Source organism: Propithecus coquereli, unplaced genomic scaffold, assembly GCF_000956105.1.
Source record: "Propithecus coquereli isolate 6110/MARCELLA unplaced genomic scaffold, Pcoq_1.0 Scaffold2, whole genome shotgun sequence".
Lineage (NCBI taxonomy): Eukaryota > Metazoa > Chordata > Mammalia > Primates > Indriidae > Propithecus > Propithecus coquereli.
In genome coordinates this window covers 18,062,622-18,075,140 of record NW_012144966.1, presented here as the reverse complement: position 1 = coordinate 18,075,140, position 12,519 = coordinate 18,062,622, and the positions used below count along the sequence as shown (strand labels likewise).

The following is a 12,519-nucleotide window of genomic DNA, read 5'->3' as shown; positions in this document are numbered from 1 at the left end:
TATTGTTAGTGAAAATTATAAGCCCACACAAATTTCTTCCTTATATTTGTCAAATTCATAAAAGTGATACATTTTCATCAAAGCATCGTAAAAAATGAATAAAGAAAAATTAACCCCTGGTATTTTCAACCTTTTTGGGGGGCAAAGGAGGAGAGACCTGGCTTTTTATATATATTCAATTGTATTTCCTTCAAGCTCTCAATTTTGTGAATCCGTGTCAATAGATGTGATTAATATAATGAGTACATTGTAAAAGTAGTCCAAGGCTTCTTAATGCAAAGTTTATACCACCCATAATCGTAGTTTGATACTGTTTATAATATCTCAAACACAAAAACGGTGGCTACCCATTCCTCATTTTAGAATAAGAAATTATTAGATTGTACTTCATCTAGAACTTTATGTCTTTTCTTTATAAATGTAGTCCCCCTTAGTGGTAAAAACAGTTCCTACTCTAATGTCCTCTAGAGCAATACAGGTCTCTCTCTCTCTCTCTTCTCTTTTTCTCTCTTCCTCTCGTTTTCCCTCCACCTTGGGTTAATCATGAAACCAGTTTGTTTCAGATTTGACAGTTTGTGATCAGTAGTGTGTGCTCTTTCCCGTAAATAAAGATCTTGTTCTTATCTAGATCACAGTGAAATTACCAGGATTAATTGAAAGTGTTCATGAAGTACTTTGTACTCCTTTGAGACAGAAGCTATATAGATATGGGTCATGATTTTGTTCTTTTTTTTTTTTTTTTCAAGATAAACCAAATGAGATTGTCTCATGTTGATTTTGGGGATTAAATCAATTAAAAAGTAGAAACCATCATAGCTAAACAAAATAAGTTGTTGCTTTTTTTTTTGGCAAACTGTAAAAAACACAAAGACACTTTCTATAGTAAAACCCTTTTTAATTTTAATAAAAGTTTCCATTTTGAAAAATAGCCATTCTTGACGAAAATTAACTCTGAATCCCACCAGTCAATAAACCACAGGCATGAAATATTCCTGCAGGGCTTGTTTGGCTGGTCACATCCATATCCCATAGTTAATCTTCCAGGAACCACCCTTCAGAATTTTAATAGTCCTTTAAAAAGGCAGCAGGTAGATGTGAAATTCTTTAGGAAGAATTCCTATAGGGGAAATAGTAATCTGATGAGGAAAGACTAGGCTGTTCTTACCCCATCTACTGGTGTTCCTGGACTCAGACAGGAATCTGAGTACCTCTTTGGGAATCTCACCTGACTGGTCCTGTCACCCTTGCCTTGGTGTCCAGGGCCTCCTGGACTTGTCATATCACAGAACTTTCCATAGTGTGTTGTAATTGCTTGTCTGTCTTACGACTGAGCTGATGACTCCCTAGGGGCAATAGCTATGTCTTACTCATCTACCTAGTATGGTGCCTGGGACACAGGAACTCAATCAGTGTAGGTTACCAAAAAAAAAAAAATTTTTTTTTTGTGTGTGATGGAAGGACATGGAAAACACCATGATATGGCATGAGGTTACATTAACATAAAATTATAAACCACCAGAAATCAATTAATATTTACCATTTAACATCTAAATAGTTAAACACTATTCATTGTTTGAACCCTTAATTTCTAAAGGCTGTGTTACTAATTTTTCTATTTAATAAATGAGATAGTGCTTGGCATATAGTAAGCACTCTATAACTATTATTAACTAAAGATAACAATAATAATTGTCTGTGTTCTTTTTGTGCATGAGATATGTGTGCTGAAATTTTTGAAAGATTTGAAAAGGGAAGAAGTTGTCTTCTTGCTAATAAAGTCCAGGTAGGACTAGCACTAATTTGATGGCTTCAGTGACTGTCTTTTAATTTCATCTCTAGAAACTGTCAATTTTTTAGTTACAGTCTCATTATCTAGTTCTAGGTAACTGCCTGAAGTCGTCCAAATTGACAAGATCTTAAATTATATATTTAAAAAACCCAAACAACAAACAAAAAAAGATACAGGGTATGGACATATCTTACATGTGCAATCCCTCCAGGAACCAAGATACCCAGCAAAATGAATTGGTAATCTACAGTAATGTGGTAATTATATATTTAAAAACTTTACTATAATTATCTGTTTCCTTCACTAGACTAAGTTTCTTGAAGATAAGAACAGCCTTGCTCATCATTGCATACTTAGCATTGAATAGGTGCTGGCCCCTAGTAAGTGCTTAACTGTTGAATGAATGAATGATCAGAAAGTAGCTTGATGTGGATATACTCTGAGCCAAAGAAGCCAGACACAAGGAAGGCTCTTCTGGCTCTATAAAGAATACAAGGCCCCAGTGACTGGGAGTGTCCGTGACCTTTGATCTCTCTCTCTCTATGATATAATCCTGGCAGATTTGTAGCCCTTCTTTCCCTAGATTCCATGCTAATCACAGATGTGTTTTTCATTCAGCTTTATGTCAAAGAGCCAGCTTATCATACAGTGATTAAGCTATGGCTTTCATCAGGTTCACTATTCTAAGAATATGCTCTTTAGTGATTCCCAGGTAACTTCAGTAGCAACCTTACAAACTGACATGTGCGGAGGAGGACTTTTCCAGGTGAGGTCTTTTATTTTGTCTTAGTAATATTAATTGATCTAGGCACTGGAGATAGAGGTGATCAAGACAATTTCTACCTTAAATAAGTTTATATCCTGGTAGGATAGACAGTAAGTATATGAGCAGACAAATGTGGTGATTTGTAATAATTTTGTTTTCTGATCTTGTTGCCAGCTTGTTCTTATCATTCAAGGCAGCTGACTTCAGTGTAGTTTAGGAAAATGAGCAGGGTTAGCAAATCACTATTTAAAAAGTCAAATCCAACAGAGAAGCATACATTTCAAGTTTCACAATGTCATTGGTCATTGCAGCATACAGCCAATAGCAAAGACTCTTTTACCAAAATATTATATTTTTCCTTAAGTTTTATGGCATGTAGCTCTGATTTCTTAATGTCTGGAGACCTCTTGTATGAATATGTATTATTTGGAGTAGATTTTAAAAGAATAAATTCTAAATGAAAGAGTAAATAGACTATACGAAGGCTATCCAGAAAGTATTCAGCCATGTAGTATGAAAAATAGAGACATTTACTGAGGAAGACACAAGCAAGAAACACTGTACATAGGACGATGACACCTCAGTCCTCTAAAAAGTAGGCATCTTGGGACCTCACACAGTTCTCCCAGTATCTCTTAACCTACACGTTCAGCATTCTTAAGTATTCTGCTTGTTGCAGACCTTCCAGAATGTGGATCACTTTCAACAGATTCTTGACCATGTTTAAAGAGTTTGTGCCACACTTTTATTTGTGTTGCACTCATTGCATTGTCCTTGAAAGCCTGCTGAATCTTCTGAATAGTTTCCATGGAGGAATGTTCAAGCTTAACGCAAAATTTGATGCACATTCATTGCTTTACTTGCTAAGTCATTTTGAATGTGGCGGCCACACAGTACACATGCTCACTCAATAGCATCTAGCATCCCACTGACGAATACAGTGAAGTTGTCATTGTTCGTGCGTGCGCATTCCAGTCCACTCTCCTTGGCTGCCAGGTTATATCGATGTCGCGCAAATTGTTCTCATTGTATTAACAATGGCTGCATACTTTCCAGATAGCCCTCATATATGCCGAGTGTGATTTTGGAGAAATGTTAACTCGTTTTTTAACATTAAATGAAGACAATAATATTTATTTACTTATCTAAGTTGAAAAGTAAGATGAATTATTTGGACACTAAATTCATTCTCATTAAAAATAATTTTTATTGCCATTATTCATTTTATACCATAGTTTAGGTGTTTCATTATAGACTGTCTCAAAGTCATTAACAAATAAACCTTGATATTTTGACTTACTTTTTTCCACCTTGTATTTCTTTGGAAGAAGACTGCTCCAAGAAAATGGTCTTCTCCGCAATTAGACATTTGCTGATCATAATCCCAGGTTGGATATTTTAGTTGAAGATTCAAATGTGGAGTCCAAATATGTAAATGTAAGGCAATCCTAGTTGCTTGACTAAGCAGAGCTGTGATAATCTGGCTTTGAACCCTGGACTCAGAGTAGACTTTCCAGAGATCAACCATTATTCTTGGATGTTTCCCTAACAATGTGTGTTTTTTTGTATCACTTTCTTTCTCCAGAGCCAGCTTGCTTGCATAGTTTCCCAAAGTCAATTCCACATTGATTACTCAGGCTCTCTAATCTGCTTTTTATCTGTGAAGGAATGACTTTATGGTTCAGCTCAGTTTTCATTATGCAACAACAAAGAAAAAAAACACAATAGAGCTATTGATTTCTTTTCATTTGGAATGTCATTTCATTTATAACCTATACAGATAGTGTAATGTATACAGACTGTGGTGTCACGTATGGAAAGGTGCCTTTTAAATTAATTTATCTGTGAATCACCTTGAAAGTATTTGTAAAAAGACAAATCAAATATTTTATCATTCGTTCATCAAATATTTATTGTGCATCTTCTCTGCTAAGTGATGGCAACAATGGGGACCCAAACAGACAGTCTCTGCCCTCATGAACATTGTCCAGCGGGAGAAGAAACAGTAAAATTATTCTGTTTTTAACAGAGTAACAGAATAGCAAGCCCTAGAGTTTGATCTAAGTGCCTCTCTTTTATTTTTTAGCGTGCTTTGGAAATAGCTATCTTTACTTATTATAATGAAATCTGGATCCAAATAAATCTGAAGGAAGCCCCAACCATTCAACCTTCCAAACTATTTTTATTATGTATGCTCACAATTTTTTCCTTGGCAGTTTTGAGAATTTTGGAAGTCAAGGATCATCCAATTCAATCTCCTAATTAAAAATAGACAGACAAACACAGATATGGACAAGGAAGCTGAAGCCCAGAAAAGCTTAAGTGAGTTTTGGAAGATCGCATAATTTAGGAGCTACACTGGGTCTGTACCCAGGTCTGCTGATTCCAATCTTTGCAGCAACTCGTAATCACTGATGTTCAGCTTCATCTGAGTCAAACTGAGTAAGGGAGAAGTGAGTTCAGCTGTACTGGTCAATGCACATGGCAGGCTGGACTGTTCCTTCTCCTGCAGTATAGCTCAAGGAGAGGTTTGCCTTAGGCAAATATATTATCTTTTATGCTTTTTTACCCCATTGCTTTGTATAGATAACTGCATGTGATAATTCTTAACGTCTTATATAAGGCAGGTCATTCTTGACAAATTTTGCAACAGTGTTTATAGGGAATCTCTGAAGAGGAGGGTAATTTAAATTAAACTATTGTTAAAGCTGCGCCTCACCAATCTAACACTTAATTCTATTGGGTGTTAATGGAAGTTAGTAATTCTTATCGTGTATCCAACATCCAGCACTTCCTTCTCCTCTTATATCCTTCAAACATGCTCAATAAAGCATGGTTGGGGACTATGTTTTCTATTAAGAAGGTTTTCTAGATATTTAAGATATTATTCTATTGGCATTGTTTTAGAGATCATATTTATTGAGGGAAAGTACTAAAATGTGCTTTGCCAAATTGACAGAGATATGATGGATTTTTTAAAAGGTTAATTTTGTCTTGTATTTCACATTTCCCCAAGAATATAGAATTTAAGTACGGAAGATGTGCTCACTTGGCCAATTTTTATAGTAATAATAACAATTTATAAGATAGTGTTTAATAGTAATAGGCAACATGTCCATGATGCTGATTGTGTGTCAGGCAGTGAAAAGTGCTTTGTGTTTAATTTTTCTTCTATTTTCATGACAGCATTAGGAGTAGGTCCCATTACTGCGTTCAGTTTTTAGCCATGGAAGTTAGTTTGTCTAGGATCACAGTTAGTAAAAGAGAGCGTGAGAGTGGGTCGTGGTGGCTCATGCCTGTAATCCTAACACTATGGGAGGCTGAGGCAGGAGGATCACTCAAGGCCAGGAGTTTGAGACCAGCCTGAACAACATATCAAGACCATGTTTCTACCAAAAATACAAAATTAGCCAGGTGTGATAGTGTGCACCTGTAGTCCCAGCCACATGGGAGGATTGCTTGAGCCCAGGAGTTTGAAGTTGCAGTGAGCTATGATAATGCCACTAAACTCTAGCCACAGTAACAGAGCAAAACTGTTTCCAAAAAAAAACCAAAAAAAACCCAGAATGCAGGTCTCTAATTGCTGAAACCTGTGCCCTAACCAGGATGCTGCACTGCTCTATCAAGGTCAAACCGCACCTTCTTGCATATCACATCCTTATTCAGAGAGGCTGGCTTATCCTCAGGGCAGTTCCTTGCCTTTCGCAATTTCTAATTTCTTCTACTTTTTAATCAGTATGTCTGCTGTGATTTCCCAGGTGTTCCATAAAAATCTGTATTGTGGATTCTCTGACCTTTTAAAATGTTTTGTTTTCACTTCGCACATATCTAAAAGTTGTATTCTTTTCAGCAAACCAAATGACACATTTGCAAAGAATTCTTTGGAAGACACGGATGTATAGAGTAATTCAGGGAGCTGTTGCAGGTTGCGGCAGCATATGTAAATATTTTTTTCTTGCTAACAATTTAAAATCTGCCCACGTTTAGTTCTGCGTGGGGGCCCTCTCATTGGAAGCTACAGGTTACGACAGTTCCACCTTCACTGGGGGTGCGCTGATGACCACGGCTCCGAGCACATGGTGGATGGAGTGAGATATGCTGCAGAGGTGAGCCATCAGACATGTCTTTGAGTCAGGGTTTTCCTGTGTGGTGAGATTTAAGGGGTGTTGGGGACAACTTTCTTGACCCGAAATAGATCCCAAGACAATTAGGCATCTCAGTGTCTGAAATTGCTTGATTCATTCAATACTAGAATTTATAAATACGACGGCTTCAAATGTTGCCCTTCTAAGCATTAAGCTAACCCTGGGAATTTAGGATTATCTGTTTGCATTTTAGAAATGAGTAAACTGGAGACTGGAGAGTTTAACTAGTTGATCCGGCTAGGAAACACTGAGATAGGTTTAAACCCAGGTCTGTCTGATATCAGATTACAAATTCTTTCTACATATCTGTTGTATCTCCTGAAAGGCCAGTGAGAAGGGAGAGAAAGAAACATTTGTTTTTTTAAGTCGAACTATGTCCATATTTGGGCCAGATACAAACATATACTAATATGTAAAGCCCACATTTAAATAGGTGATAGTGAATGGCAAAATCCCACTTAGCAAAAAAATATAAAGGCACAAACTCTCCTAAACTCTACATTACCTCTGCATTTCCAGGTATAAAATAGAATCTCTGTTAATTATTCAGGTCATTGGTAAAACATAACACAAGAAAGCATTCATTGACTTGTTTTTTTTTTCCACTGGGAAGTTAGTCCTTTTTCTTTTCAATTATATTCATTAATAATATTCTGCTTTTTCTAATCCTCTGCTTAAAGAGCAAAGTGTAATATGCTTCAAAGTTTTAATATGATTAAATATTACTAACACCTAACTTGACCATGAGATGAAAGCGAATTATTGGATGACTAAACCAAAACTATTCAAGTGAAAATAATTCGGTTTTGAGTCAGCTAGGCAAGACAGAGCGATGTTACCAGGCAAGTACAGTTTTTCTCCGTGGTCTCATTGTTACTGAGCTGTGGAGTTTCGATGTACCCGTGTAGCCCTGCTGTTCAGAGACATCCAGCAGACAACTTTTTTGCAATTTCACTCTTCCATTAACATGTGCATCTGCCCTTGAGGCTATTATCCAAAATGTCTGTTTTGCCAAGTAAATCACTTCCGATTGAAGCCAGGTGCCTTAGGGTATGACACCTGCTCTGTCCTCAGGGTAAAGGAATAAAATGTACATGCACAATGTTCTACGGTGATGGATAAAAGATGCCAAGAATGGAGAAAGTGGGACTCCTGAATCTGTAGGATGTCTCCGTTGAGCCCATCTGCAGAATAGTTTTCCTGTTTGCTTTCTGAAGTTTTATGTTCTAAATTTAACATGTCGTTCTAAATCTGGAAATCTCCGTGGGGGTTAGTTGTTGGCTGCTTTGGATCACTGATCTCTAATTTTCCTTTGCATCTCAGGGAAATTGATCACATTTCTTTCTGGTTACACCTTGTACTGTCATACACTTGAAAGTATGATCTACTCTCAGAAAGGTTTACTGCCAGTTGGCAAGTAGTTTCTTGAAAAGGGCCCTCATATCCTGAGGCTCAGAGCCCTGACCTGAAGATTAAGGACTATCTTTGCAGATGAAGCTTTGTGGATAAAGGTTTGACTGGAATTTCATACTGTTGTTAAGTATTCATCTAAGGCTATTTGTTAATTTATTGGTTCATATATTCATTCACTTTGTAAGAATTTATTGAGAGCCAACTACATCCCCAATCGTTGCACAGCTAACTCTTTTTTTTTTTTATTTCAGCATGTTATGGAGGTACAGATGTTTAGGTTACGTATGTTGCCCTTTCCCCCCACCCCCCAAGTCTGAGTTTGAAGTGCGTCCATCCCCCGGATGGTGCGCATTGCACTCATTGTGTATGCATATGCCCGTCCCCTCCCCCCCTTCCCCCTGCCTGACGTCCAATAGATGTTATTCTTATATGTGCACTTATGTGTTGATCAGTTAATACCAATTTGATGGTGAGTACATGTGGTGCTTGTCTTTCCATTCTTGGGATACTTCACTTAGTAGAATGTGTTCCAGCTCTATTCAGGAGTATACAAGAGGTGCTATATCACCATCGTTTCTTAAAGCTGAATAGTACTCCGTGGTCTACATATACCACATTTTATTAATCCACTCATGTATTGATGGACACTTGGGTTGTTTCCACATCTTTGCAATTGTGAATTGTGCCGCTATAAACATTCGGGTGCAGGTGTCTTTTTTATAGAGTATCATTTGTTCTTTGGGTAGATGCCCAGTAATGGGATTCCTGGATCAAATGGTAATTCTACTTGTATAGCTAACTCTTGTTTATCCTGAAGGGAGTGCTGGAAAGAACTAGCGATGCCCCAGGTCCCATAACATGCAGCCTAAACCAAACTTGGGAGGCAGAGAAACTTTCCTGTGGCAGAGGCCTTTAACTGGAAATCCAAAGGATGAAGGGGAAGGAGCCAGGCCAAGGGGAGAGACGGCAGTGGTTTTGCATGGAATCATGTGTGAGGACTTGGGGTGGGAAAGAGCCTCATACCTTTGAGGAATGGAATGGCCTGTGTGATCAGAGCATGGAGAACAAAGGGGAGAGTTGGCAGAGGCAGAGGTGGAGAGGCTGAGTAGGGCTAGGTCTTACTTAGGTAAGATGTGGTAAGGATTATGAACTTGATTCTAAGTGCAATGGGAAGCCACTGAACAGCTTTGACTCGAGATGTGGTCATATTTCCATTTCAAAAATATCATTCAAGCTCCAGTTTGATAATAGATTGGGTTGAAGCAGGAGTGGATAAGGAGAGCTTTTGAGGAGGCTTTTGGGGAAGCTCCAGGCGATGGATGATGCTGCTGGTGGAGGGCTGGCTGGCTGGAAGGGGCAGCTCTGGTGGGGTTTGTCGATTGATCAGGTTTGAGGGTGAGGGAGGGCAGGAGTCTGTGTTTCTGGTTTCAAGATAGGAAATGCTGATAGAGAAAGAGAAAGTCTGAGTCAAACCTCAGGGTTGCTGGGGTGGGAGAGGTGGACAATAAACAAATAAATGGTACATGGTGAGTTCTTTGATGAGAATAACACCATGTGGTCTGGTTGAGGGACTTGAGTGGTTAAGAAAGGCGTCTTTGAGATTTTAGTGGAACCGAGACTGAATGACAAGAAGAAACAATATGAGAAAATCTAGAGAGAGCTTTCCAGGAAGTGGGAACACCAAGTCCAAATGCTCTAAAGTAGGAATGAGATTGGCATGTTCAAGAAGAAGGCCTATAGGATTGGAATTAATGAGAAAGGCAAGGTCATGGGCTGCGTCCCAGAGAGGCAGACAGAAGCCACACCACACTGAGTTGTCAGGCAGGGTGAGCAGTTGGGAATTTATCTTTAATGTAGTGGTTAGAAGACAATAGAAGGTTTTAAGCAGGGGAATGACACAGTCTACTCTATATTTTATAAAATATAAAATATAACTGGCTACTGTGTGGATAGGAGGCTGTTGGGCAGACGTTGGAGCAGGGAGATAAATTAGAAAGTTAAGGAAGTCGTTGAAGTGAACAACGATGGTAATTTTGACTGTGGGGGTGGTGGAGATAAGGAGAGCTGGGTAGATCCATGATATGTTTGGGAGGTAAAGTCAGTGGGACTTGTGGATAAATAGGATGTTGTAATTGAAGGAAGGGAAAAGAGGAGTCTAGAAACACTCTTAAGGCTTTGGCTTAAGCAACCTGGAGCCTGTTGTATTAATACCATTGACTGAGATTTGCAAACCCAGGAAGGAGCAGGTTGCAGAGGGGAATTAACTTTGTGTTTTAGATGTGTTAAGTTTGAGATGCCTCATAGGCATTCTAGGCTCATGTTCAAGTACGCTGTTGGATACAAACCTGGAGTTTAAAAAAGAGGTCAGGGCTGGAGATGGTGGCATTTGGGAGTCACTTGCATTTGGTTTCAGGTTCAAAAGAATCCCTTTGTGCTCAGCTCTAGAAATGATTCCAAGGGGTTAATTAGTTTTTCCATCCACGTTTGTAGTAAGTTCATGAATATCATCAAGTTATTTCCTTATAAAATTTAAAAAAAAAAGAAGGGAAGAAACAAAAGGAAGATAAAACTATTTAAAACTGAAACATATAAAAATTTAATTTGAGGCCTAATATGATGATTTGTGACATTACAGAGAGAGATTAAAGTGATTAATTATCCCCAAAGCATCTAAAACAACTGGGCTAATCATCTATTCTGTGTTTGGAACTTTGTCTGATTATAGTTTATACAGAATATATAATAAGCATTTTAAATATGTAATTAATCATGAAACTGTGATTTCAACACTCATGGTGGATTTTTGGCATAGTATTTGGCAGTATATTTTGCATACTACTTATATGCAGTTTAAAACTCAAAAGTTGCATTAAATTATTATTTAGAAATTATTTTCCAAAACAGAAGAAGTCTTATAATTTCCATTTTTGCAGTGGCTACAACTTCTTATCATTTAACTTCAAATCACTGCTGTTGTCATTATTAGTCAGCAAATGTGTTTGCTATTTTGTTTTTTTAAGTTTTAATTCAAATATTAATACAAATGCTAATAAAAGTGATATCGGTTCCTCTGTGAAGGTATTGCTGGCAGTGAAACAAGGTATATTAAAAAAACAAAAAAGGTTTTCTTGTTCTAGTTTCCCATCATATTTTATATAGTCATTGTATTTTTTAACTAGCAGAAGATGGTTACATATAGGATATATATATATAATATATGTGTGTGTATATATATATTTTCATCTCTCTTTAGTTACGCATTCATTTTCTAACCTGTTGTGGTTGTGACCCTAAAGAAGTCACTTCACATCTTTCTATCTCTTTGGTGTCATCTCTTACTAAGTGAGCTGATGCATTGGCACAGAGCCACTTAAAACAACTTTAACATCCTTATCAGCTCTTCCCTGACAGGGTAACGTCATCTATTGTTATGTGAGCCTGATGAATTATGTTTTCAGGTTTCTTTCCTCCCCCAACTATCTCACACCACCTTGGAACTTGGCACTACGGGAATCTGCTTTGATCTTTTCTGTCTAGATATCTCACAATCGTCCTTGATTGTTTGTGGATGGTACACTGTTTTATAGTTTTATAGTTGACTGTTTATGGTAATTCTTATCTATCCAGAAATCCTCTCATATTAGTTGCCTGGTAGAGTTATATTTGAAGGAAGGGATAAAAACCTGTATTTGAATATACTAAATTCTCTCTGTAACAGTCGGCTAAAAGAGTGATTTGGGTGTGAAGAGCCACATAAGTGTTTCATTCCTGATGTGCCAAGAGGATTCATTAGAAGAAGATCTTATCTGAAGTCAGTCCGTCGTATCAGGTCCTTGGACAGCATGGCCTGGCCTTCACTGTTTATGATCATAGCTAAATCTTTTGGGTGTGTCACAGTGCCCTTTGGCTTCTATCTCGGTTTGTCCTTCCTTTAACCAGGACTGAAGACTCTCCAAAAGTGATTTTTCTGCTTTATTGTTATTTTACAATCTTTCACATTTGTTCATATGTTTGGAATCCTGCATTGTTTACAATGGTAGACTATTTAGGACACCTTTGGATTTTGCATAAGGCTACTTGAGTGTAGATAGAGTTGAGAAGTAGGAAAAATCTGTTTTCTAGAGTTCCACGTCCCTCCAACTCCTTCCCTTCCCACTTCTTTCCTTTTATCCCTCCTCAGTAATGCCGAGTGCCCCCTAATGTTTTCCTCAGACAACTCTGGTTCCTAGACCCCAAAGCCTCTTTTTCCTCCTTAAAACTTGCTCTCAGAAAAGGATCTGAACATAATCATAGAAGGTAGTCAATGTATAAAAAATGATAAGCCAAGTGAGGTGATGGCTATGTTAATTAGCTCGATGAATCATTCCACATTGTGTGTGTGTGTGTGTGTGTGTGTGTATATATAT

General features: G+C 37.8%; 1 protein-coding gene across 1 annotated transcript in view; it reads left to right on the top strand.

Annotated features, from left to right (window-relative positions):
- The window catches only part of CA13 (carbonic anhydrase XIII), a 31,183-nt gene that overhangs the window by 4,946 nt on the left and 13,718 nt on the right, over nucleotides 1-12,519 (top strand). Inside the window, exon 3 of the mRNA XM_012643599.1 lies at nucleotides 6,543-6,661. Within this exon, the coding sequence (XP_012499053.1) occupies nucleotides 6,543-6,661 (119 nt within the window). The remainder of the gene's footprint in view (nucleotides 1-6,542; nucleotides 6,662-12,519) is intronic.